Source organism: Argopecten irradians, chromosome 1, assembly GCF_041381155.1.
Source record: "Argopecten irradians isolate NY chromosome 1, Ai_NY, whole genome shotgun sequence".
Taxonomy (NCBI): domain Eukaryota; kingdom Metazoa; phylum Mollusca; class Bivalvia; order Pectinida; family Pectinidae; genus Argopecten; species Argopecten irradians.
In genome coordinates this window covers 73,388,243-73,414,864 of record NC_091134.1, presented here as the reverse complement: position 1 = coordinate 73,414,864, position 26,622 = coordinate 73,388,243, and the positions used below count along the sequence as shown (strand labels likewise).

At 35.0% G+C, this 26,622-nt stretch overlaps 1 protein-coding gene across 2 annotated transcripts in view; it reads left to right on the top strand.

Moving 5' to 3' along the window:
• Positions 1-26,622, top strand: part of LOC138307653 (protein kinase C-binding protein NELL1-like) — a 118,670-nt gene that overhangs the window by 73,084 nt on the left and 18,964 nt on the right. For both annotated transcript variants that reach the window (XR_011206028.1, XM_069248472.1), the window contains exons 3-5: positions 1,543-1,662; positions 17,145-17,295; positions 24,836-25,106. Coding sequence is in view for 1 of the 2 variants with exons in the window: in XM_069248472.1 (XP_069104573.1) it covers positions 1,543-1,662; positions 17,145-17,295; positions 24,836-25,106 (542 nt within the window). In the remaining variant the exon portion in view is untranslated. The remainder of the gene's footprint in view (positions 1-1,542; positions 1,663-17,144; positions 17,296-24,835; positions 25,107-26,622) is intronic.

Below are 26,622 nucleotides of genomic sequence, written 5' to 3'. Positions count from 1 at the left end.
AATTCATGTCTCTAAATTTGCCGTCACCTTGCATGAAAACAATAGGTATGGTGTGTTTATAGAAACACTTGTAGGATACCCGTGCGTTATCTTTAGACTCACATACCAGTTCATTATACATTGTTCTCTTTGGGCATCAATTTAGCATTGCTGTTTGGACATCATTTATTTGGTAACAAATGCGTTGATTTTACCGAATCCATTCAGTGTTAGTACAATTGTCAAGTGTTCTCATGAAATCAAACTGTAAGAAACAATATTAATAAAACTTTATTTTCAAACCCAAGTAAAGTAAAGATATACGTTTGTGAAATATACATACACAAGTTTATTTCCTAGCAGTAACAATGTAGATATATTTCAAATTGCCATGCATAAATTAAACCAAACAGTTAGCGATACTTATTCCAAGGGAATATCTGGCAAAACAAATATTGAGTAAATATCGCATGCAAGCCCACTCTCTGCATATTGAAGCTGGCCGTTATAACGCCGTTCCAAGAGGCGGTAGACTTTGTTCTGTTTGTGACAAAAATGATGTAGAAGATGAAATGCATTTTGTATTACTATGTCCTGCTTATTCTGAGTTACCTAAAAAGTTTATAAAAACTTATTACCACAAACACCCAAGTGTATATAAATTAATTATGTTATTTTCATCTAAAAATGTAAAGAGCTTAAATTTGTTGGGGAAATATTTGATCCAGGCAACAGAAAAAAGGAAAATTCTCATTAATCTGCAGTAGTATATCATACTCATGTATTAGTCAATTTGTTTAATTTATCATGAAGTATATCGGAATTATCCTCCGCCATCTTGAAACATAACAATGATTATTGTATTATGTATTTATGTATTGGTTAAACCTATATGCTGTATTGCATTTGGAAAATTAAAAAACTTGGAAACTTGAAAAACTGGCTAACAGTCGTGTATTGGTGAAGTGCCGCTAGTAATTAGCATTGTTTGTTCCTACACTGGTCATGGTGATCTCGTCTGCTCCGGGCTAATCAGCCGGCCGCAACGGCCAAAAAGTAACCCTATTCATACCGGTCACTGTGTTCCACTTACAATCACAGGTCAGTTAGTGCAGAAGGCAGACGTCCAGCACGCGCCAAACCGGAAGTAACCTCAAAATACACAATAACCTCATTATTTTTGTTTTGTCTTCTTCGACCTGATAATGATATTTGCAGATTTGCCCTCGCCCACCGCTCTTCAGTGGTAAACTAGTTAGGGTCATTGTTACTGGCGGTGCACTCCTAGCAATGATAGAGGAGGAACTGATGAAGCCGCTTTGTTCTCTGTCTAGTTTACAGTCTGTTATTGTTACTTTTTATGTACATAGAGAACGTTATTGTTTTTGAATTGATTGTTATGTTGCGCATGAATTGTCAAACAAAATATTGTTGTCGCTTTTAATAATGTGCCGTCTTATTTTCTATGAGTGTTGTTGTATTTGTTTTTTATTTCCTTGATTATATATATAGCTGTAGTATTTCAAGCTGATTCTTACTTTCGTCTCCTTTGATGTTTTTCAGGTGTAACTTTAGACCTCCAAACAAGGCATGTACTGGATCTTTTACAATTCCTTAACACGACCGGAGGGTACAAGGTCGTGGCGGGCCAGGGTGACAACACATCAGCTATTCTACTGGAAGGTAAAATCTAGGGTCTTGTGTCAACCTCCACAATACAGTTATTTCTACACTGAACTGTACATTGTGGGAGTTATTTCTACACTGTACTGTACATTGTTGGAGTTATTTCTACACTGTACTGTACATTGTTGGAGCTATCTCTACACTATACTGTACATTGTTGGAGCTATCTCTACACTGTACTGTACATTGTTGGAGTTATTTCTACACTGTACTGTACATTGTTGGAGTTATCTCTACACTATACTGTACATTGTTGGAGTTATTTCTACACTATACTGTACATTGTTGGAGTTATTTCTACACTGGACTGTACATTGTTGGAGTTATTTCTACACTGTACTGTACATTGTTGGAGTTATTTCTACACTATACTGTACATTGTTGGAATTCTACACTGTTGACATTGTTGATTTCTACACTGTACTGTACATTGTTGGAGTTATTTCTACACTGTACTGTACATTGTTGGAGTTATTTACAATGACTACACTGTTGGACTACACTGTACTGTACATTGTTGGAGTTATTTCTACACTGGACATGTACTGTACATGTATGTTGGTATTTCTACACTGTTACATTGTTGGAGTTATTTCTACACTGGACTGTACATGGTTGGAGTTATTTCTACACTATACTGTACATTGTTGGAATTATTTCTACACTGTACTGTACATTGTTGGAGCTATCTCTACACTGTACTGTACATTGTTGGAGTTATCTCTACACTATACTGTACATTGTTGGAGTTATTTCTACACTGGACTGTACATTGTTGGAGCTATCTCTACACTGGACTGTACATGGTTGGAGTTATTTCTCTACACATGGATTTACATGTTGGTGAGTTATTTCTACACTGTACTGTACATATGTTGGAGTTATTGGATTTCACACTGTATTACATTGTTGGAGTTATTTCTACACTGTACTGTACATTGTTGGAGTTATTTCTACACTGGACTGTACATGGTTGGAGTTATTTCTACACTGGACTGTACATTGTTGGAGTTATTTCTACACTGTACTGTACATTGTTGGAGTTATCTCTACACTGTACTGTACATTGTTGGAGTTATTTCTACACTGGACTGTACATTGTTGGAGTTATTTCTACACTGGACTGTACATGGTTGGAGTTATTTCTACACTGTACTGTACATTGTTGGAGTTATTTCTACACTGGACTGTACATTGTTGGAGTTATTTCTACACTGGACTGTACATGGTTGGAGTTATTTCTACACTGGACTGTACATGGTTGGAGTTATTTCTACACTATTACTGTTTACATTGTTGGATTATTCTACACTGACTGTACATTGTTGGAATTATTTCTACACTGTACTGTACATTGTTGGAGCTATCTCTACACTGTACTGTACATTGTTGGAGCTATTTCTACACTGGACTGTACATGGTTGGAGTTATTTCTACACTGTACTGTACATTGTTGGAGTTATCTCTACACTATACTGTACATTGTTGGAGTTATCTCTACAATATACTGTACATTGTTGGAGTTATTTCTACACTGTACTGTACATTGTTGGAGTTATCTCTACACTGTACTGTACATTGTTGGAGTTATCTCTACACTGTACTGTACATTGTTGGAGTTATCTCTACAATGTACTGTACATTGTTATTCTGCCGAGATCAGTTATTCTATTGTGGGATAGAAATCTGCCTTCTAAGTCTTTTTAAGGCACCGATATTCCGAACGCTATTCTGTTAAACGTAAAGTAGTTTAATCAGTTTTACCCTTTTTTCTGTAGGACATCATATTGTTTCATTACGTCGAACACGTTTTGCCAAGGTATGCATTTCTTTGCCAATTGATAACAAGTAAATGTCCTGCTGGTATTCTAGCAATGAAATTATTGAGAAATGATACAGCAACACATTAAATATTTCCCCACCCAAAACAATCCGAAATCTATTTAACCAATGATAAGGCTTCCTGTGATGTTAGGTACACACTAAGTGCATACAATAACCGTTATATTACAAACCGGAATGACCTCTAGGGTAAGGAAATAACTTTTTATAGTTTATAATGATGTGTTAGGAAATTTATTTTTTTATTCGCGCCGTGCATGCAGTTTGATAGCCGATGTTGACCTCCCATAAAACTGAAGATAAGGAAACTGTATTATACAAAATTTTAAAACGGAATCATTTCAAGTCAAGGACGTTTTTTGTCCATTTTCAATGGTATAATTCGCTATCTAGAGTTATCTCCTCCTCACTTCCTGTACGATAAGTGAATTCACTCGTGTATAAATTATACGGTTATCTTACAGCCTTATGATATCTTATTATACATGTATCACAAAGGCCCTATCCTCCTACACAGACCACCTCAACAGTTATCTGCCCCTGTGTCCTGCCTCGTCCTTTTATTATGTATAGGCGATAGCTCAATTTTCCTATGGTCAAAAAGATGAATTTATTTGTGTAAGCAATAGTTTACCTATGACCTCGACGAAATACCGTGAAATAACGGTGGTACTTTTAATGTAATGAGTCCTTTAAGCGTTTGGTCTGTTTGCCATCTCGCTGCTTCAGACGAGATTATTACTGCGACTGCTGTGCTGACGAGTGCTTCCCTACCCGTGTCTGTTAGGCGAATCCATCCGCCAAACTCACTCCCGCCGATAAGCATCCTTATCTGCCCTTTTCATGACCCTAAAATACCCCACTTTTCAGTTTCCCGTGGACTTTCCTTTATCTTGAAACTATATTCAATTCATCATTCAGCAAAAGAAAAGAATGGATAAAGACCTTTATCTCTGAAACAACCAGAACAAAATGCTTGGTGGGAATGTACTAGTTTTGTTGTAGGGTACACTAGAACTAGATTTAGGTCTGTCAATACCAACTAGATATCGCTCTGATACCCAATACAATCCACGGTATTATTTTTCACCGAAAATTCAGGGATGTAGGGACGTAGATTTTACCACCACACACGTTTTGCATTAAATAATATATTTTCCAATTTGTTGAGTCAGGCATCAGTATTCACTTGCTAAAGACATGGTGATGTCATGGAGGACTTGGTGTCTCTAAGTTTTCCCTGCATCAAGGTAGTTACATTAACCAAGATGATGAAATTCATTTGAGGACCAATGCCAACCATTCTTACATGTTATCACTGTAAGGGTAGCGATAGTCAACATGAACTGATTAGGTCTTCATTGCGTCGACATACCTGTGATACTTCGACGATTTATCGGTATGTAATATAAGCTCCTGAACGCTATGTTACCGGATATCAAACAATTCAGTGACGCTGTAATCATCATTAAATGTCGGCGCTGGCTTAATTAGTTCTAGTCCTTTTAGGAAAGTAGCATTGAACATATCATTGTTGGTTATCGTGGTGTTAATGGTGACTTCAATTCATTCATGAAATAAAATATAGATAAATTAAAGCTAATTTGAATTGAACGATATTAAAAACATGTATATGCCTTCATCAATTTAGCACGTCTAAGAACTATTGAATGTCAGTTTGATACCCGATGCCATCACTATTTGTCGTAACTCAATCTTTGATGCTGCCAACCTAATACACGTTTGGATTATTTGTAACGAGATATCAACGTAAAGTTAAATGGAAATTTTATATCTACTTCTGCAGCGAAACAGGCTTACATCTCGTTAGCCAGACATATAAAATATTTATGTTCTGGAGTTGGAAAAAGAGAATATCATAAAAGTACCCATAATTCATATTGTCGTATGGACTTCAGCCGGGATTTCATAGTACATATGGTAATTTTATAAAAGTTGAAGTGTGCCAGAAAATGATGTGATTTTTATGTCCTATTAATCTCGTGTCAGGGTACAATTGCTCTATCCTAGGTTATGCTCATTATGTCTATAAAGAAATAGGATTTCTGGCCCCAGCCAAGTCATACTGGGAACAGTCGTAATATTGGCACAATATGGATTTCAAACCAAGAAGGAAATTTCATCCGAACCAGTCCCGGAATAGATACGTGTACAGCTTAGCTTCATGTTTCAGTCGAATCCCACGTTGCTATGGCAGCATGGTAGATGTCTATGTACCCAGGAAATCATTCTCAGGAACCCATTTTTGATATGGAATTCCTTCGTGTTTTAAGGCTTTATAATTGCAGTCAAACTTGACCACTTTAACGATAAAAGGTCGCTTATTGATTTGTTCTTAAATTAAGTAATCTATTATACTTTTCACAGTGGTTTCCACATATGCATTCCTATTATCATTCAAAAATAAAATACAAGTAATGTGAAAGGAGGTGGGAGGTGAAAAATTGAAGCTAAATATTTTAAGGATTATACGTCATTTGATTTTTGGTACTATACGTCAATTAAAACTGGGCACTGTGTCAATAAATACTGGGTACTACGTCACTAAATACTGGGTAGTACGTCAATAAAAAATGGGTATTGTGTCACTAAATACTTAGCAATACGTAAATAAATACTGGGTACTACGTCAGTAAATACTGCGTACTGTGTACTACGTCAATAAATACTGGGTAGTACGTCAATAAAAATGGGTACTGTGTCACTAAATACTTAGCAATACGTCAATAAATACTGGGTACTACGTCAGTAAATACTGCGTACTGTGTCACTAAATACTGGGCAATACGTCAATAAATACGTTAATAAATACTGGGTAATATGTCAATAAATACTGGGTAGTACGTCAATAAAAATGGGTACTGTGTCACTAAATACTGGGCAATACGTCAATAAATACTGGGTACTACGTGAGTAAATACTGCGTACTGTGTCACTAAATACTGTGAACTACGTCAATAAATACTTGGTACTACGTCAATTGGTATTACGTCAATAAATACTGGGTACTACGTCAATACATACTAGGTACCACTGCAGTTGGTAGTCGTTAGATAATACATAGAATAAATTTAATTGATATTTGGGCAACCCATAATATATTCCCCAAGATAAGTTATTTATCACACACATAATTGACAAAACATGAAAAGGGTTAAAAAATAGTATTCTTGATTCCAGCAGGGCTTCACGCAAATCTTCCATTAGCTACCAATATACTGTGTATCGATATGGTACAAACGATGGATAGAACTCCAGGCTTCACGGGGATAACTGTCAAAGTTACATTTTGTATATCTCGTTGATAATTAAAAGCCTGTATGACACTTCAATTCAAAGACAAGCCTCGGGATATTACCGTCAAATTGTTTATCAACTGAAAGAAACGTTCTACTCCATGCAATCACTGTGAATACATTACATAACAAACTGTGGTGTAATGCTAGTGACGATAATTAAAAACAGAGTTTATTTTAATCGGTAATTTTATTTTGTTGTGGTTTCAATAATGCTAGTAGTGCTGAATTAAACGATCCTGAGGTAATATGCGTCTAATTATGTTTTCTTTGTTTGCAACCCGAAACATAAGACGTTCAACAAACTTTTCAATTTTATATGAATGACGTTCCTATTCTATTTTAAGTAGCACCTGATTTGATTGAGTCATGATAATTATCTTTACTTCCGTTTTATCAATTTCCGGTTTCGATGACATTTATATCACCTTCGAAAACTTTTCAGTTTGAATAGAGAAACATTATCTTTAGTTTGATTTCTAAAGCTATCTTTTTTATCGTATATTCGTACCCCCTACATGGGGTTTGCTTATTTCCGTAGCGTATGTCGGTACGGTCTGTTCCCATGTATTATCTACTGTTGATGTAGTAGATGTCCGTATTATCACGCACTACATGGTCTATACGCCGATAAACTAATTATACCGAGTAGGAAATTATTTATCTTTTATTCAACTTATCATATTCGTACGATTAACAATGTTTAGACGCCCAGGTAAAATTGGGGAAAATGAGTACATTTGAGATAGATATTTAAATAGATAATCTGTGTGCAATTGTGATGATCGTAAACTGTGTAATGTAGGTTAATTAGTTAGATACAAATTCAGATTTGTAATAGATGTAGTAAAGTAACGTACCTATTTATTATTACCCCCTTTATCTCTTTAAGCAGTCACTTGTTTCTTTTCCCTGCTTGGTCTGGACGACCTACAATTACTATAAAAAGAGTGAATCTCTGTTATTCTGATGCTAGAATTATTTGCAGCTGTCTCGATAATTTCAATCGATGTAATTCTTTACCCGAGAACTCCTTTGTGTTTTGTATTTGTGTGTTAGTGAATATGTTTATGCTACAGCATTTCTTATTTCATATAAAATTGTTTAAAGTAACTTATTTATTTTTTATTAATTTATTTCAAACCAGCTTAAAGTAAATTAACAATGTGATGGATACTATATTATACTTGATAAATTGATATGCAGCAATTAACTTCATAACTGACAATAATAACAGAGAATGAAAATATAATTCATAACCCTCCTGAAAGTATGGTACTATCTGTTGGTTTTTTTTTTGTTTCTGGTCGATGATGACCTACCTATGGGTGTTGTTAGTACAGTCACTACATTATACCGATGTACTCTAAAACAGCGTGAATCCTAGCTTGTCCTGGAATAAAGAGCACTGCTGAGTCCGAGTTGCTTCGCTGCATTGTGACAATATGTTGTCTTTTAATATGCATAGAATAGATTGGGAAGGAGATTGTTAAGTGATTAATTCATGAAAGTAACATTTCATATTCCAATATGTCAGAAACAACTTTGTTACTTCATTATGAATATGCCGATAACGAGTTTTGATACCAGGTATTAAAGATCAATTTTGGTGTTTGAGTGAGGACATGGCCACCTAACCATGACCGTTGTACAGGTGAACCTGCTACAGGTTAACAAACATTATTGAATTTTAACATAACATTGTATACCTATTAAGTTCATATTTAATTGATATCTAATTATTGTGAATAGCCTTAACGTGCTATTCAATCATATACTTATACATAGCTCTTTCATCAAACCATTAAATCTACCACGTATTTCCAGAAAGTCTTAACGTATTACGTTACACTACAAACGATTTGGCTAAACGCTCCAGCTATATGGGGAATATAATCCGTGTAATAATGAGATAGTTTGTGTCTCATTGTGTCATATTCAGCTAACTTTGTTTCTGAAGCTTTCGTCGTCTCTCCTGTATTGTGACATTTTCTGTGTCATTCCTGCTGTGAACCCAGCAATGTATGCAGACATACAGGAAGGGATTCCAGTAGTAAATCTGTTTTGTGTACATGTAGAAAGCATACTCACACACCATTGTCATGATTCACATCTTATGAATGCACATGGGAATCAGACAAGAATGTGTCTCAAAATCTCGTGATCTACTCAGATATGTCTCTTATTGATCGACGCCATTTTTGCCTCGTTCTGACTTGACCTCGATCTCGTACTCAGAGTACTATTTGGTAATGGAGAAAACTACCATATAGCCCTGGGAGGTTATTTCTTGTAATGTATTTTTGGAATGACATATTATATGTATATATTCATGCCAGTGTATAGATGCGCACCTGTGTCTTTACATTGCTATCACCTCGATTCCAACAAGTTACGGTATAATTACCTGTGATAAAGCCTTATCAGATTTGGGCGGGAGTACCATTAGGGCAGGCCCTGTTAACAGACCTTTCACAGCCATGACAATCTTATCACAGAAACGGAATAACCAACTTCCATCCGATTTTTTTTCTTGTGATCCCATTCAAATGTACGTTGATGGACTGGTGCTATTTTAATTTAGAATGAAACAGTACACGTCACATCAACCCATCTTATATGTCGTTAAAACAACATCCATTATCATTAGAGAATGTCATTGTATTCGAGATCCAGCTAACGAGTGTACTTCCACAGTAATCCTCATCTAAATCTGTTAGATTCACCTGTGATGATTCCGTTTACTTATAGCGATCCGTAGCTGTCAATCGTCGTGTTGAGGTACAGATACCAATTAACATGACCTATTAGTGTGATTAGTTCCGCACTTTGATAATTATGTATACCGCAATTATTTCAAATAAATGACTCTGATATTAGGTCAAGATCACCAATATGTTTACTTATAATGTTATTTTTCGTCTATAGCTAATATTTTAATTAAACTTAACTTTCCTGAGATAATTGTTGATATACAGTCGTTTGACAGATTCAATCTGGAATGCAAAGATGTCTAAAACAATATTAGCAATGTCGCCACTCTCGCCAATTACCAGAAGTTGGTCTAGATCTCGTGATATTACATGATATTACATGTGGGTGCAGACGGGCGAAATTGATGCTACTCAACCTGTACTTTAAATACATATCAATTTATGAATGTCTGAAGGAGGAACTATTTTAGGGAGAACATCCTTTTTATACCCACATAACGACATGTAAGAATACATATGGACCTGTATTTACACTCGTGTAACATGGCGAAGAAGATTTGGACATAAGATAAGGCACACTGCGATTTTTTTTATCGCTATAAAGTCAGCAGGAACACCGAACACTTTCATTTCGGGGTGTCGTAATTAATAAAATTAGAATTATGTTTAATAACTCTCTTTTTCTGTAATATTTGAGCTACGGTTAAGTTAAGTGGTCCTGGGGAGGTGTACTATACCTAGCTATGGTGTAATGTTCTCCAACAGACTCATGCTGGGTTAGCAACTGATAAGCGAAAAACAGAATTTCATTCATGGCTGTGAATATGATATAACTTGGCCCAGACATAGACAACCCAAAAATAACTCTACTGCAGCAATTACCAGACTGTTAATTTTATTTCATACTGAAGAATCTTTTTGATTTCAAACTCATTTTGTGTGGCTCTATGTTTAATCATTTCTAAGAATATGCATTTTTGCGTCTTCGGTGCCTTTGCTGTGAAATTGAAGCATTCCAATCGAAGTTACCACTGCACAAGTACACTTTTGTTTCAATACGTTGGATTTTGAATACAGGTTAAAACCAGTTTCCTTTGACTCACTGAAGTATCATCCCGAGAATCCGGTTAGTACCTCCCTCATAAGGTTGATAAACCAGACACGATGAGCAAGTGTCTGTGTGTGACTGGAGCAGGCCTCTAGCTACCATAATCCCAGTTTAACGTTCGGCCTATCATCTTGGAGGAGCGATACTGCACACAACATTTCCGGGTTATAATGAAAAGTCCCCCATTTTCTGATAATATTCTAAAAAAAGAGAAATCAGCCGGTGTTGGGGCTCTGATGATATTGTGTAATGGCCCCACAGACGGGTTTGTACAACCTGTGTAAGTGGTAACTAATGTTTAGACATTACAATGGCTACCCACATAACTACATGTAAGACCTGTATTTACACTCGCGTAACATGGCGAAGAAGATTTGGACATAAGATAAGGCACACTGCGATTGTTTTTATCGCTATAAAGTCAGCAGGAACACCGAACACTTTCATTTCGGGGTGTCGTAATTAATAAAATTAGAATTATGTTTGATAACTCTCTTTTTCTGTAATATTTGAGCTACGGTTAAGTTACGATGGTTAGGCATTTTACTAATCGGCGATTCTAAATTAGTTTCTCTTTTTTGAAAACGCCGGTGTCTGAAAATAGATGAAACCACTTGAAATTATTGTTTAATAATGTGTATAAAATGGAACCGGAAATATAACTATATTGAACTAGTTAATTTTAGAATTAAATCTAATTGTACCCATCGTTTACTTAGTATAAATATATGTTATAACGAAGTGAGATAGCTGATGGTAAGCCTGAAATCGATGTGTTGTGCATTTATTTTTATTTATGCGCAACTATGTAATTTCGCCCTGACTATAAATGTGAGATATATGTGTAAAATCATGTAATTGTATTAATTGATCCACCGTTTATGGTGATCATCACTTGTTTAGCAGCATATAATCTGATGGATGTTGTCACATATCGTCACATACACCACTTCTGAGTGTTAAGATATCATCATATTAGTGTAGTAATTGACACTATAGTACACGGAACTAAGACATGAATAACGATAACACACTAATTATTGTCCATTGATATCCCGGCCTGATTATACTACTGATCAGGTAAATAAGTCCCTGTGATCTAGAAGCCGAAACAATGTAACGAACGTACACATCGTTCTGTTACCTTTGTTTATTTTGTTTACAATTCCAATTAATAGGATTTTATGTAGAAGATGCATTGATCTATTTTAATTTGGATGGGTCCATATATTCTTTTCTGTACAGTTATAGGGATCTTTTTTATAATTATATGCATACATAATTGGGGATGCTAAACAAGTGATTTCTATGTTTGTGGAGGTGTTTATGATACTAATGGGCAACTTTTCTGTTTTCTATGTTTGTGGAGGTGTTTATGATACTAATAGGTGACTTTTCTGTTTTCTATGTTTGTGGAGGTGTTTATGATACTAATGGGTGACTTTTCTGTTTTCTATGTTTGTGGAGGTGTTTATGATACTAATGGGTGACTTTTCTGTTTTCTATGTTTGTGGAGGTGTTTATGATACTAATGGGCAACTTTTCTGTTTTCTATGTTTGTGGAGGTGTTTATGATACTAATGGGTGACTTTTCTGTTTTCTATGTTTGTGGAGGTGTTTATGATACTAATAGGTGACTTTTCTGTTTTCTATGTTTGTGGAGGTGTTTATGATACTAATGGATGACTTTTCTGTTTTCTATGTTTGTGGAGGTGTTTATGATACTAATGGGTGACTTTTCTGTTTTCTATGTTTGTGGAGGTGTTTATGATACTAATGGGTGACTTTTCTGTTTTCATGGGTTCTTTTATTTGTGAGGTGTGTTTATGATACTAATGGGTGACTTTTCTGTTTTCTATGTTTGTGGAGGTGTTTATGATACTAATGGGTGACTTTTCTGTTTTCTATGTTTGTGGAGGTGTTTATGATACTAATGGGTGACTTTTCTGTTTTCTATGTTTGTGGAGGTGTTTATGATACTAATGGGTGACTTTTCTGTTTTCTATGTTTGTGGAGGTGTTTATGATACTAATGGGTGACTTTTCTGTTTTCTATGTTTGTGGAGGTGTTTATGATACTAATGGGTGACTTTTCTGTTTTCTATGTTTGTGGAGGTGTTTATGATACTAATGGGTGACTTTTCTGTTTTCTATGTTTGTGGAGGTGTTTATGATACTAATGGGTGACTTTTCTGTTTTCTATGTTTGTGGAGGTGTTTATGATACTAATGGGTGACTTTTCTGTTTTCTATGTTTGTGGAGGTGTTTATGATACTAATGGGTGACTTTTCTGTTTTCTATGTTTGTGGAGGTGTTTATGATACTAATGGGCAACTTTTCTGTTTTCTTTGTTTGTGGAGGTGTTTATGATACTAATGGGTGACTTTTCTGTTTTCTATGTTTGTGGAGGTGTTTATGATACTAATGGGTGACTTTTCTGTTTTCTATGTTTGTGGAGGTGTTTATGATACTAATAGGTGACTTTTCTGTTTTCTATGTTTGTGGAGGTGTTTATGATACTAATGGGTGACTTTTCTGTTTTCTATGTTTGTGGAGGTGTTTATGATACTAATGGGTGACTTTTCTGTTTTCTATGTTTGTGGAGGTGTTTATGATACTAATAGGTGACTTTTCTGTTTTCTATGTTTGTGGAGGTGTTTATGATACTAATGGGTGACTTTTCTGTTTTCTATGTTTGTGGAGGTGTTTATGATACTAATGGGCAACTTTTCTGTTTTCTATGTTTGTGGAGGTGTTTATGATACTAATAATTTTCTGTTTTCTATGTTTGTGAGGTGTTTATGATACTAATGGTGACTTTTCTGTTTTCTATGTTTGTGGAGGTGTTTATGATACTAATGGTGACTTTTCTGTTTTCTATGTTTGTGGAGGTGTTTATGATACTAATGGGTGACTTTTCTGTTTTCTATGTTTGTGGAGGTGTTTATGATACTAATGGGTGACTTTTCTGTTTTTTCTATGTTTGTGGAGGTGTTTATGATACTAATAGGTGACTTTTCTGTTTTCTATGTTTGTGGAGGGTGTTTATGATACTAATAGGTGACTTTTCTGTTTTCTATGTTTGTGGAGGTGTTTATGATACTAATGGTGACTTTTCTGTTTTCTATGTTTGTGGAGGTGTTTATGATACTAATGGGTGACTTTTCTGTTTTCTATGTTTGTGGAGGTGTTTATGATACTAATGGGTGACTTTTCTGTTTTCTATGTTTGTGGAGGTGTTTATGATACTAATGGGTGACTTTTCTGTTTTCTATGTTTGTGGAGGTGTTTATGATACTAATGGGTGACTTTTCTGTTTTCTATGTTTGTGGAGGTGTTTATGATACTAATGGGTGACTTTTCTGTTTTCTATGTTTGTGGAGGTGTTTATGATACTAATGGGTGACTTTTCTGTTTTCTATGTTTGTGGAGGTGTTTATGATACTAATGGGTGACTTTTCTGTTTTCTATGTTTGTGGAGGTGTTTATGATACTAATGGGCAACTTTTCTGTTTTCTTTGTTTGTGGAGGTGTTTATGATACTAATGGGTGACTTTTCTGTTTTCTATGTTTGTGGAGGTGTTTATGATACTAATAGGTGACTTTTCTGTTTTCTATGTTTGTGGAGGTGTTTATACTGATGGACTTTGTTTCTTTTAGTGTTATGATACTAATGGGTGACTTTTCTGTTTTCTATGTTTGTGGAGGTGTTTATGATACTAATGGTGACTTTTCTGTTTTCTATGTTTGTGGAGGTGTTTATGATACTAATGGGTGACTTTTCTGTTTTCTTTGTTTGTGGAGGTGTTTATGATACTAATGGGTGACTTTTCTGTTTTCTATGTTTGTGGAGGTGTTTATGATACTAATGGGTGACTTTTCTGTTTTCTATGTTTGTGGAGGTGTTTATGATACTAATGGGTGACTTTTCTGTTTTCTATGTTTGTGGAGAGGTGTTTATGATGATACTAATGGGTGACTTTTCTGTTTTCTATGTTTGTGGAGGTGTTTATGATACTAATGGGTGACTTTTCTGTTTTCTATGTTTGTGGAGGTGTTTATGATACTAATGGGTGACTTTTCTGTTTTCTATGTTTGTGGAGGTGTTTATGATACTAATGGGTGACTTTTCTGTTTTCTATGTTTGTGGAGGTGTTTATGATACTAATGGGTGACTTTTCTGTTTTCTATGTTTGTGGAGGTGTTTATGATACTAATGGGTGACTTTTCTGTTTTCTATGTTTGTGGAGGTGTTTATGATACTAATGGGTGACTTTTCTGTTTTCTTTGTTTGTGGAGGTGTTTATGATACTAATGGGTGACTTTTCTGTTTTCTATGTTTGTGGAGGTGTTTATGATACTAATGGGTGACTTTTCTGTTTTCTATGTTTGTGGAGGTGTTTATGATACTAATGGTGACTTTTCTGTTTTCTATGTTTGTGGAGGTGTTTATGATACTAATGGGTGACTTTTCTGTTTTCTATGTTTGTGGAGGTGTTTATGATACTAATGGGTGACTTTTCTGTTTTCTATGTTTGTGGAGGTGTTTATGATACTAATGGGTGACTTTTCTGTTTTCTATGTTTGTGGAGGTGTTTATGATACTAATGGGTGACTTTTCTGTTTTCTATGTTTGTGGAGGTGTTTATGATACTAATGGGTGACTTTTCTGTTTTCTATGTTTGTGGAGGTGTTTATGATACTAATGGGTGACTTTTCTGTTTTCTATGTTTGTGGAGGTGTTTATGATACTAATGGGTGACTTTTCTGTTTTCTATGTTTGTGGAGGTGTTTATGATACTAATGGGTGACTTTTCTGTTTTCTATGTTTGTGGAGGTGTTTATGATACTAATGGGTGACTTTTCTGTTTTCTATGTTTGTGGAGGTGTTTATGATACTAATGGGTGACTTTTCTGTTTTCTATGTTTGTGGAGGTGTTTATGATTACTAAATGGGTGACTTTTCTGTTTTCTATGTTTGTGGAGGTGTTTATGATACTAATGGGTGACTTTTCTGTTTTCTATGTTTGTGGAGGTGTTTATGATACTAATGGGTGACTTTTCTGTTTTCTTTGTTTGTGGAGGTGTTTATGATACTAATGGGTGACTTTTCTGTTTTCTATGTTTGTGGAGGTGTTTATGATACTAATGGGTGACTTTTCTGTTTTCTATGTTTGTGGAGGTGTTTATGATACTAATGGGTGACTTTTCTGTTTTCTATGTTTGTGGTGGAGGTGTTTATGATACTAATGGGTGACTTTTCTGTTTTCTATGTTTGTGGAGGTGTTTATGATACTAATGGGTGACTTTTCTGTTTTCTATGTTTGTGGAGGTGTTTATGATACTAATGGGTGACTTTTCTGTTTTCTATGTTTGTGGAGGTGTTTATGATACTAATGGGTGACTTTTCTGTTTTCTATGTTTGTGGAGGTGTTTATGATACTAATGGGTGACTTTTCTGTTTTCTATGTTTGTGGAGGTGTTTATGATACTAATGGGTGATTTTTCTGTTTTCTATGTTTGTGGAGGTGTTTATGATACTAATGGTGACTTTTCTGTTTTCTATGTTTGTGGAGGTGTTTATGATACTAATGGGTGACTTTTCTGTTTTCTATGTTTGTGGAGGTGTTTATGATACTAATAGGTGACTTTTCTGTTTTCTATGTTTGTGGAGGTGTTTATGATACTAATGGGTGACTTTTCTGTTTTCTATGTTTGTGGAGGTGTTTATGATACTAATGGGTGACTTTTCTGTTTTCTATGTTTGTGGAGGTGTTTATGATACTAATGGGTGACTTTTCTCTGTTTTCTATGTTTGTGGAGGTGTTTATGATACTAATGGGTGACTTTTCTGTTTTCTATGTTTGTGGAGGTGTTTATGATACTAATGGGTGACTTTTCTGTTTTCTATGTTTGTGGAGGTGTTTATGATACTAATGGGTGACTTTTCTGTTTTCTATGTTTGTGGAGGTGTTTATGATACTAATGGGGTGACTTTTCTGTTTTCTATGTTTGTGGAGGTGTTTATGATACTAATGGGTGACTTTTCTGTTTTCTATGTTTGTGGAGGTGTTTATGATACTAATAGGTGACTTTTCTGTTTTCTATGTTTGTGGAGGTGTTTATGATACTAATGGGTGACTTTTCTGTTTTCTATGTTTGTGGAGGTGTTTATGATACTAATGGGTGACTTTTCTGTTTTCTATGTTTGTGGAGGTGTTTATGATACTAATAGGTGACTTTTCTGTTTTCTATGTTTGTGGAGGTGTTTATGATACTAATGGCAACTTTTCTGTTTTCTATGTTTGTGGAGGTGTTTATGATACTAATGGATGACTTTTCTGTTTTCTATGTTTGTGGAGGTGATTATGATGCTAATGGGTGATTTTTCTGTTTTCTATGTTTGTGGAGGTGTTTATGATACTAATAGGTGACTTTTCTGTTTTCTATGTTTGTGGAGGTGTTTATGATGCTAATGGGTGATTTTTCTGTTTTCCAGATCCAAGTCGGGACTTAGCTCTACCGAATACTGTGTTGAGGGAGGCGTTTCATATTTTACGTGAGAATAGTGAAGTAACTTTTTTAGCAACTGTGAAACAGGAAGTAGGAGATGCTGGCAGTATAATAGCATTTTCTTCTGATATTGTAAGGTAAGTTTTAGCAATATAATAACATTTTCTTCTGATATTGTAAGGTAAGTTTTAGCGGTATAATAACATTTTCTTTTGATATTGTAAGGTAAGTTTTAGCGGCATAATAGTATTTTCTTCTGATATTGTAAGGTACATTTTCTTCTGATATTGTAAGGTAAGTTTTAGCGGTATAATAGTATTTTCTTTTGATATTGTAAGGTAAGTTTTAGCGGCATAATAGTATTTTCTTTTAATGTTGTAAGGTACGTTTTAGCGACATAATGACATTTTCTTGTGATATTGTAAGGTAGGTTTTAGCGATATAATAACATTTTCTTCTGATATTGTAAGGTAAGTTTTAGCGGTATATTAACATTTTCTTCTGATATTGTAAGGTAAGTTTTAGCGGTATAATAGTATTTTCTTCTGATATTGTAGAATAAGTTTTAGCGGTACCGTATAATGACATTTTCTTCTGATATTTTAAGGTAAGTTTTAGCGATATAATAACATTTTCTTTTGATATTGTAAGGTAAAAACTTGCGAATATCCGAGGTCTATGTAAAGTTTTCATTCCAGGTATATTTCGCCACCTTCAAATTCAAAAGTTAATACTTTCTGCGCTATGCACTGTCCAATTATTTTTCCACCCATTGATAGATATTGTTCGTTCGAAAAAGACTATTTGTTCTTCAATAGGATCTCTTACAGAATGCAATTAATTCAACAATCATTTGGAGTTGGATACATGGATATAAGTAACACAAATTGCATGTTCGCCCAGAGGCTAGTACCCAAAAATGAATGTAGGTGGTTTGACATACAAGTCCTGACAAGGTCAGCGCGCTCGGGTCAAATAGCCGGTCGCAGGATCACGGGCGTTAGTGTGTTAAATATAGACGGTGACAAATCTGGGTTATATATAAATAGGCAGGCTTGTGGGCAATATGATGTGGATTATATATAGGGAAGGAAATCAATTAGTGGATGTTGCTGCTTTGGTAATTGGACTGTTTATATATCACGTGTACTCCGTGGATAATGTAAAGTAGTACTCAATATTATCAAAGTAATCATGGAGATCAGTACGTACCTATACGTAGGATACGTTTTACATGGTCGCAATGTCGAATTTAGCTGTAATAAAAATGTAACCATTATAAAGTAAGCTGCCATGTTGATGACATAAGTTAACTCCGTAATGACTGACTCTCCCGTCACCCATGTCACAAAAGATTGCCTCCGTTAATTTTAGTAGTAATTATCATTATTAGTCTTCCTATTCCACGATAAAATATGAGACACTGAGCAAGTAAAGACACGCCAAATGGTATATCCACTATTATCAGTAAATGTTAATTCATCCTGCTATAACCTGCATTGTTACAATCTGTAACACAGACCTAGTAATGCTAGTACCACATTGACCGCTGTTTCGTCGGTGTTTGCACTTTTGCCTGAGCGGTCACTCGGAAAACAGCCAAATCGTTTTCCTGGTAGACTGCAGACCAAAATGTTTTCCGTGTTTCCAAGGTCTCTCCCTCGCGTTATTTATATGAAGGTCACGGCCAACCTGGTTTCAATGTTGATATATATACACAATTTCCTCCTGGCCTAATTACTGACATGCTTGGTCCGATCATACCAGACATATTACCGTATTATAGTGAACACAGTGAATGACCATGACCATACAAAAATGTACAATGGGGATAGCACTATCAGACTGAGCAGTTCTCTCTCAACTGGCTTCATATAGGATAATCACAACTAACAGCGAGCCAACGACAACAGACACTGGGGTTTTAATGACTACGGAAATATGGAGGTCAAGAAATCACAATAGATCAGTATATTCTCACATCACAAATGTGGAGTTCAAATCGCGAATCGGTGTTGTACACATGGATATAGAACATAAATAAAAATGGCTGAACCTTTCAATAAAGACACAAATCGTTACTTACAGTATTACATAGCAATGCTATTTAAGCTTTACTTGTGTGTCATTCATTAAATCTAAAGTTATATAATCTCACATACTCCAACATATCCACGTAGTTCAATATTCTGTATACTTGTCCCTATCAAGTAGATACAGTGATATGCACCTTCTGCCAAAAAAATTGCTCCTGTCTTTTTTATAGATTTTTTTTGTGTACTATATATGTGAGAGGATACAGCAACGAGGCCCGTTAGAGCCAGGTGCTGTTCCCTCTCACACATATAGTACAGTTTGAGGCTTATCTCTAACTTAAAACACAGTTCTTTTGTGTTAATAAAACCCTACTATACAAAGCATTCATCACTTATAAACCAGGTGGATAGAATATGCTGAAAATAACAACAATTGCCCTTTGCAATAATAATTATTAACCTTGTAAACACGGTAATGTGAGTAAATATTCACCAAGCTTAATGAAACTTTGTATGTAGACCTATTAGATTATGCTCCTATCTCGTGAACAAAAGTTGGCTAGTAAATTCAATAACTAATTTGTATCAAATTCAGGTGAGCGTTAAGGTCCATGGGCCTCTTGTTTAAATATTCATTCACAGGTACTATATGGTACTCACACTGAAACATTTACTAAACATGGAGGACCATAAATATGTAGCTCTGTATGCAGATTTTAACACAGTAGTGATGATTTGTAGATATAAATTTGAAATGACTTGGGCAAAAATATTTCCCCATGCAGCACAGGCCATAGAGAGAGCTAATCAAACTTTAGAGAAAAACATATACATAATACTACCGGTACATATACACAAAAAATGAAATCATGGGGCAAAAGAGTGGTTTTTTTTTAAAGTATTCATTTGGAAAATATTATGTTCATAAAAGGTGTTGGGCTGTAAATTTGTTTGTATGAATATGAAGTGATTTGGATATACGAAATATGGAAAATGGAAATATGTCTAATGGTATTCAATCTTAATCTTCTCTCTTCTTAATTTGTTAAAGTGAATTCTTTTCTGGATTATAGATATAGTGGCTATGAAAGAAATGATGAAATTGATTTGGATTGAAGTGATGAAAACTGTATATATCTGTATTATGAAAATAAGTTTACAAATACATCACGACAACGTTGACACGTACCAGAGTTAATCTTTAATCCATCTCTCCGTGGATTTAATGAATGAGGATGTATTTCTGACTACATGCTAAGCCATATTCACAGTATCTACATTTGCCTTCAACTGTGGGATAGTCACCTTTTCCCTTGGAATCTATTCCACAGCAAAAGGTAACTATTCCACAGTAGTAGGTGATAATAGTAGACTTTGCTCCGACTATACCCCAAGCTATAACAATAGATGACATCCTGGCCATGTTATAAACCTTTATGTAGCATTGATACAGGCCGTTGTTATAACATAGTTATCTGCCTTTATTTTATAAATTCATTTCATATTTTTCTACTATACTATAACCTTGATGTCAATATATTTAATCTTAAAACAAAAAAACAATGTTAATATATTTAACGTAAAATTGCAATATAAGGTTGATTGGGTTATTGATGCTGTTATTTTTAAAGTAATGAAATAACTTATCATAATTTCAAACGACAAAGAGACAAATGTTATTAGATTTGACTATTTGAAGAGCTTGAGACATCGTTTTCCTATGCTCGGTTAGAAATTAAACAAGAACGTGAATCCCCATCAATCAATCAATCAACTTGTGGCATCTGTCACTGTTTGAAAACATCATGAATTGTCTCCCTTACCATGAAACTACATTTTTAATTAAAATATTTCACCACTACAGATTTGGTTTTCAAAGAATTGTTTGATCTCAGTGACATTTCTTTCAAATTTTATTTCGAAAAACGAAAAAGGATCAAACAACAGACATTGCCTATATTAGTTTTCTCCTAGTAACAATGATTATATACATATGATTCAACAAAATTCTAATTTTAAACATATTCATGAACATATACTGTAGCAATTGTATTGATGAATAATGTTGGGATAAGGACAGTATTTAAGATTTCATCTCCAATATACTTATGGGCGAAATTTATTGTTTTTTCAAAATATATATAATCATGATTTAGAGATTAGAATATAATATAAATGAATGGATCCATCCACACATAGGATACAGACCTAAAAGTCCATAATGGCTTATTTGCCAGTGGTCATCCACCTATGTATTTTTGGATCCAGTCAGGGATAATATATTCAAGTTTTAGTAATAAAATAACTGTACTATCATTGAAGATGGAATATATCATTAATACACGTATCAATGGATTTGAATGAGATGAAGTTAATTTAGATTCAAGAAATTTTGAATAGATACATAATCTTGATATTGTCCTTACTTATTTCATAAACAAACCTTACTTATTACATAAACAAACAGTTATGTATTCTTTCATATGTGATAATTTGAATATATCATTATAATATGTTAAACAATATAAATTAGGTGCCATAAATTACATGCCAATCAGAAAAGAGGGGGAGGGGGGAGAAGGGGGAGTAGAGTAGGTGACCATATTTAAAATAAAGTGTGCTATGTATTAATGCTATTTTTAGTAAGGAAAAATATAAAAAGCAGATCGCAGATCAATATTGGGATGATATCAAGATCTATACAGGTAAAAATCGATTGGTAGCTCTAATGAACTCAATGACACTATCAAATATGTTTAAATTGGTTAATTTATTACAAGTTTCACAGCCAGACAAAAGCATATTTAAGTTATAATGATTATGATTTTGATTTAGACCGAGTAATTTCTCTCTTAGTATTCTTCGGGGTTCATCATATTTACTACAAGATAAGAAGAAGTGTTCTACTGTTTCGTGGCCATTACCACACGTACATGCTGGGGATTCAGTAAGATGATCTCTGTGTAAGTCAAAGTTAAGATTGCTCATATTGTTTCTTAACTGACAAAGGAGTATATTGTTTTTCCTGGTGCCAGCATTAAAATAATTAACATAGTGTTAATATAATTAACACAATTAACATTACGTCACAAAGTGACATTTCTTTATCAATATTACAAAACTTACAGCGACAATAGACATCATCTAACAACTTCACGGCAACTGTAAGGCAACACATGTTCCCGTTACAGGGGTTAAATGGGTAGATTACAAAAGTATATTTATAGTTATCTATATGTTTAAGAGTATCAGGAATGGACGTCAAACTGTTTCTCACGAGATCGGCTACTGTTCTTTTCATAATATCACTCCATCATGAGATGTGGATCAATCCTACACCGGCGTCAAAAGCAGGCTATAATTGGTCAGCTACACAGGCAATAGGATGCAAGTATTTCAAATAGGAATGGAAACTCATTAGCTTGTGAAAGCCATCTCAGATATTTCTAGAATCCATTTACAACCCACTTAAGATTATTAAAACATTGCAGTGCCAAAATATTATCCCGATTGAAATTAAACATATACAACTTAATACATAAAATTGTAGTAACTTCGACATCAAACCGCTAAGCAAGGTAATATCTGTTTGGATCAACTACCCTTACTTCTCTTTTATATAGTAACGCAGGGTTGGATATTGTGGGATGAATAGTCTAGCTAGGGCGGGTTAGGGAATCTTATCTGTTCTAGTTGATAGACAGTATGTATATGTACAGAAGATATGGGAGCAAACGGAAAATAAACACAGACCAAGACATGGATATATGACAGTGCTGGAGTTGTAAAGACAACTCTGGGGGTCTTTTCTGGTAAACTTACCCAAACTATGTTACAGGGGTTATGACTGAAGTTTGATTGACGGGTGAAAAAAAGATATTTTTCTACTCCGAATTTCGAGCACATCAGAATATAGATACATGTATCGATACAAGTATTATTGGTCTGATAGGAGGTTAGATACCAAACTTACTTTGTGGGGCGTCCTTCCGGAAATTCTTCAGCCTAATGCACACCGTCTCATAAGGAAAACTTCGTATATACCGTCCCTAATTTGCGTTTGAGAAAATGGCGTAAACACCGTCCCTAAACACTTCCTGAATCATGTTTAAATTTCGATTAAGAATACCACATGAACTTATTTAGATGCATTAATTTTTAAGATACAGATTTCATATAGCAAATATGGAGATATACCGCGTAACCGGATATTTTTGCAAGTCAAAGCTTTCCCGACTTTTATTTTTAAAAATGATAAAATTACCGCGTATACGGTTGAGCAATCTCTACATCAGAGAGAAATGGCTAGCAGAGATGATTCCGAGTTAGAAAATAACTTATTTCAAAACCTGATGACAGAATCCAAAATCTCTGGAAGACTAACAACAATATTTTTTTAAGAATTTAACTAAAATCAATAATTAAACCGAAGCATGAGACTGGAGTAATAATTGCAGTTATCTGCACGTAAACAATTTTTTGTTTGTTTTAATGCTGGTGCTGTTACGTAACATCTCTACAACAAACGAGAAATCATTCTGTTCACATCACTGCAGGAGAGTTTTATAGGCTTGTTTTACCCACAGCATTGATAAACACGACATCAATTTGGTCCTCAGATAATTAATCTGGGGAATTGTTACTGACAGAATTCACCATGTTTGCAGAGAGATCCGAGGCCCGATGAATTCAGAATATCTAATCGACTATTATAGTTAAATTCACAGTTTTACAAGGTTACAAAAAAAAAAGAAAATCTCTATGAAGAATATAGCGTTATACTCATTTTATCATTTTATACGATCTCAGCCGTAGAAATAAAACTTTTCTCAAAAACAACATGGAAGTAATAAGAATTTGTAATTTTGTAAACATGGACATTAAATATTAATGAACAAAATAATTTGTAAAATTATTATTTTTTATCAATAGGTTTCACCTGTGGAATTCTATTTCTAGTCAGATGGTTTGAGACCTTTATACGATTCGTGGCCTTTTTTGAAGATGTATTTAAAGATAGAAAGACTTACTCAACAGTGGCATAGTTTGCGTTGATGAAAACGAGAACTCGATAAAGATACACTTCCGAAAAGGTTTTAATCATACCCGATGAAAACAGTGTAGAACATTGGAATGTTTGGTTTTTTCTGTTATCGGTGAACAGGCATCTGGATCTAAAAGTTAGACCTAGCAATTCGAAACAGTTTAGGTGGGGTCTATGTATAATTACCCGCCTAGTATTTTATGGAATATGTGGTGAGTTTTATGGTAACGATATTGAATGCAATCAGTTTGATAATGGTCTAGTCACAGGTACAAAAACAGTTACAGTTTGTAATGATTGGGTAATAAATATGGTACTAGGGGGAAACTCCTTCGTCAGCGCTGTATATTTATCTATCAGGCTATGGTGGAAACAAATTAGTTCGGGTATCACCGTTTCTAATTGCGAAACGAAGTGTTATACAGTTCACATTGCATAAACACAAGCATGACTTTCTTACTTGTGCCTTTGAAATATGATTAAATTTCACCTAGCGAAATAGAAATGAAAGTTCTAACTATAATATATCTTTTGACAACTATTCCCTGCTCATGTTGTTGTACATGTTTTTGCTTATATTTGTTCTGTCGGTTTCAGATTTTTGGAGATTGAGAGCAGTGGCCGGAGGGATGAAATCCGGTTCCATTATACACATGACCAACAAACACTTGTCGAAACATTCCCGTACCGACTTGCCGACAACACATGGCATAAACTGGCCGTGTCCTTGTCGGGGACTCATGTCAAATTATTTGTGGACTGTAATAGGATTTATGAGAGAGTGATAAAAACTGTGGATAGACGTTCTACTGCAGGGACGCTTAAGCTGTATGTCGGCCAACGAAACGGTCAGCACGCTCTGTTTAGGGTAAGTAAGTTCGGACAAAGCTGACATCCTGTCAAACAATAGCCTCGCAAAGAATGGGATCAGAGAAGGAAGCCAATAGGTAGCTTTGGTCACACAATGGTGCTAGGCGTGTAATAATACCCAAATGTTATCATTCTTAATCGGGAAGAAAGGTAAGTTGTGGTTTTGTCCAGAGAGGAGACAGAACCAAACTCACGGATATGTTGGCAAGTATTTTGATAAACTAGTTACCTTATAAGGTATTGTATCTGAGAGGGAGTAACTGATGTGTACGCGATGGTGTCACGTTAGATATCCCCTCTCGTGAGATTATATCTTTGTGAACGGAGACGATTCGTAACTCTTTCCAGTAGTCTCGATTATCTTGGTTTTTATAATGCATCATTTGTATCGATGTTTCGGTGATGTTTTCGGGATGTTACAAAAACATCTCTTATGCTACTCTAATGTCAATTTGTATATACAACAGTAAGGAACACAAAATAGGTCAATCAATATTTTCGTATATCGAACCAAATAAAATAACTATTGCATTTGAGGAATAGGATATTAGACTCTCCATATTACCTCCGGCATGTCTATTTCAGACAGCACCTTGGAGGGTTAGAAGGTCATAGGGGTACGCCATGTAATACTAATGACGACTTTTTATACATCTAAATAAATCCCACCATAATTCCAAAATTCTATAATTCGGTTCGTTTGTGCTAACCACCATTAGATAGATTAATATAATTGGACACCCGTTCTGGTTGTTTGTAGTGCTAACACCAGTCTATCGTACCGTTTGCCTTCGTTAAGACGTCTATGAGGTCTAGACACGACATTGTGATACAAAGAGCGAGGGTGAGGCGTTATTTTATAAAAGACAAGATAATGATTATCACAACGGATTCACAAAGCAAAGTTGTCTGGTGTACGTATTAAAATAAAAACATCACAAACGTAAATCTCACGTAAAATAGATTATATTTATTCAATCGCGGATAAAGTAATGTTGAGTTGTTAATGAAGTGTTAAATCTCTATCTACGGTATATCCCGCCATTAGACCCATTCATCAAAGTAATACGTAAGTCTGTACTGGTGGTGTAGCTATCTTCCTTTCCTCTATCCGACCTAACACACCTGGGTAATATTTCATAAAGTTTTACGTGATCCGGTGATAAATGACGAAATTGAAAAAAGTTCAATATTTAATTTTTCGTTGCCTATAATTTTACAAGCAGTTGCCTCCTCACGATTAAGAACAGTACCCCGACACATTGTGTAGGCCCTACCGATGATAAGGTAGCGTCACATTGTGTAGGCCCTGCCGATGATAAGGTAGCGTCACATTGTGTATCCTTAGTGTCGGTGGTAAGGTAGCGTCACATTGTATAGCCTTAGTGTCGGTGATAAGGTAGCGTCACATTGTATAGCCTTAGTGTCGGTGATAAGGTATCGTCACATTGTGTAGCCTTAGTGTCGGTGATAACGTAGCGTCACATTGTGTAGCCTTAGTGTCGGTGATAAGG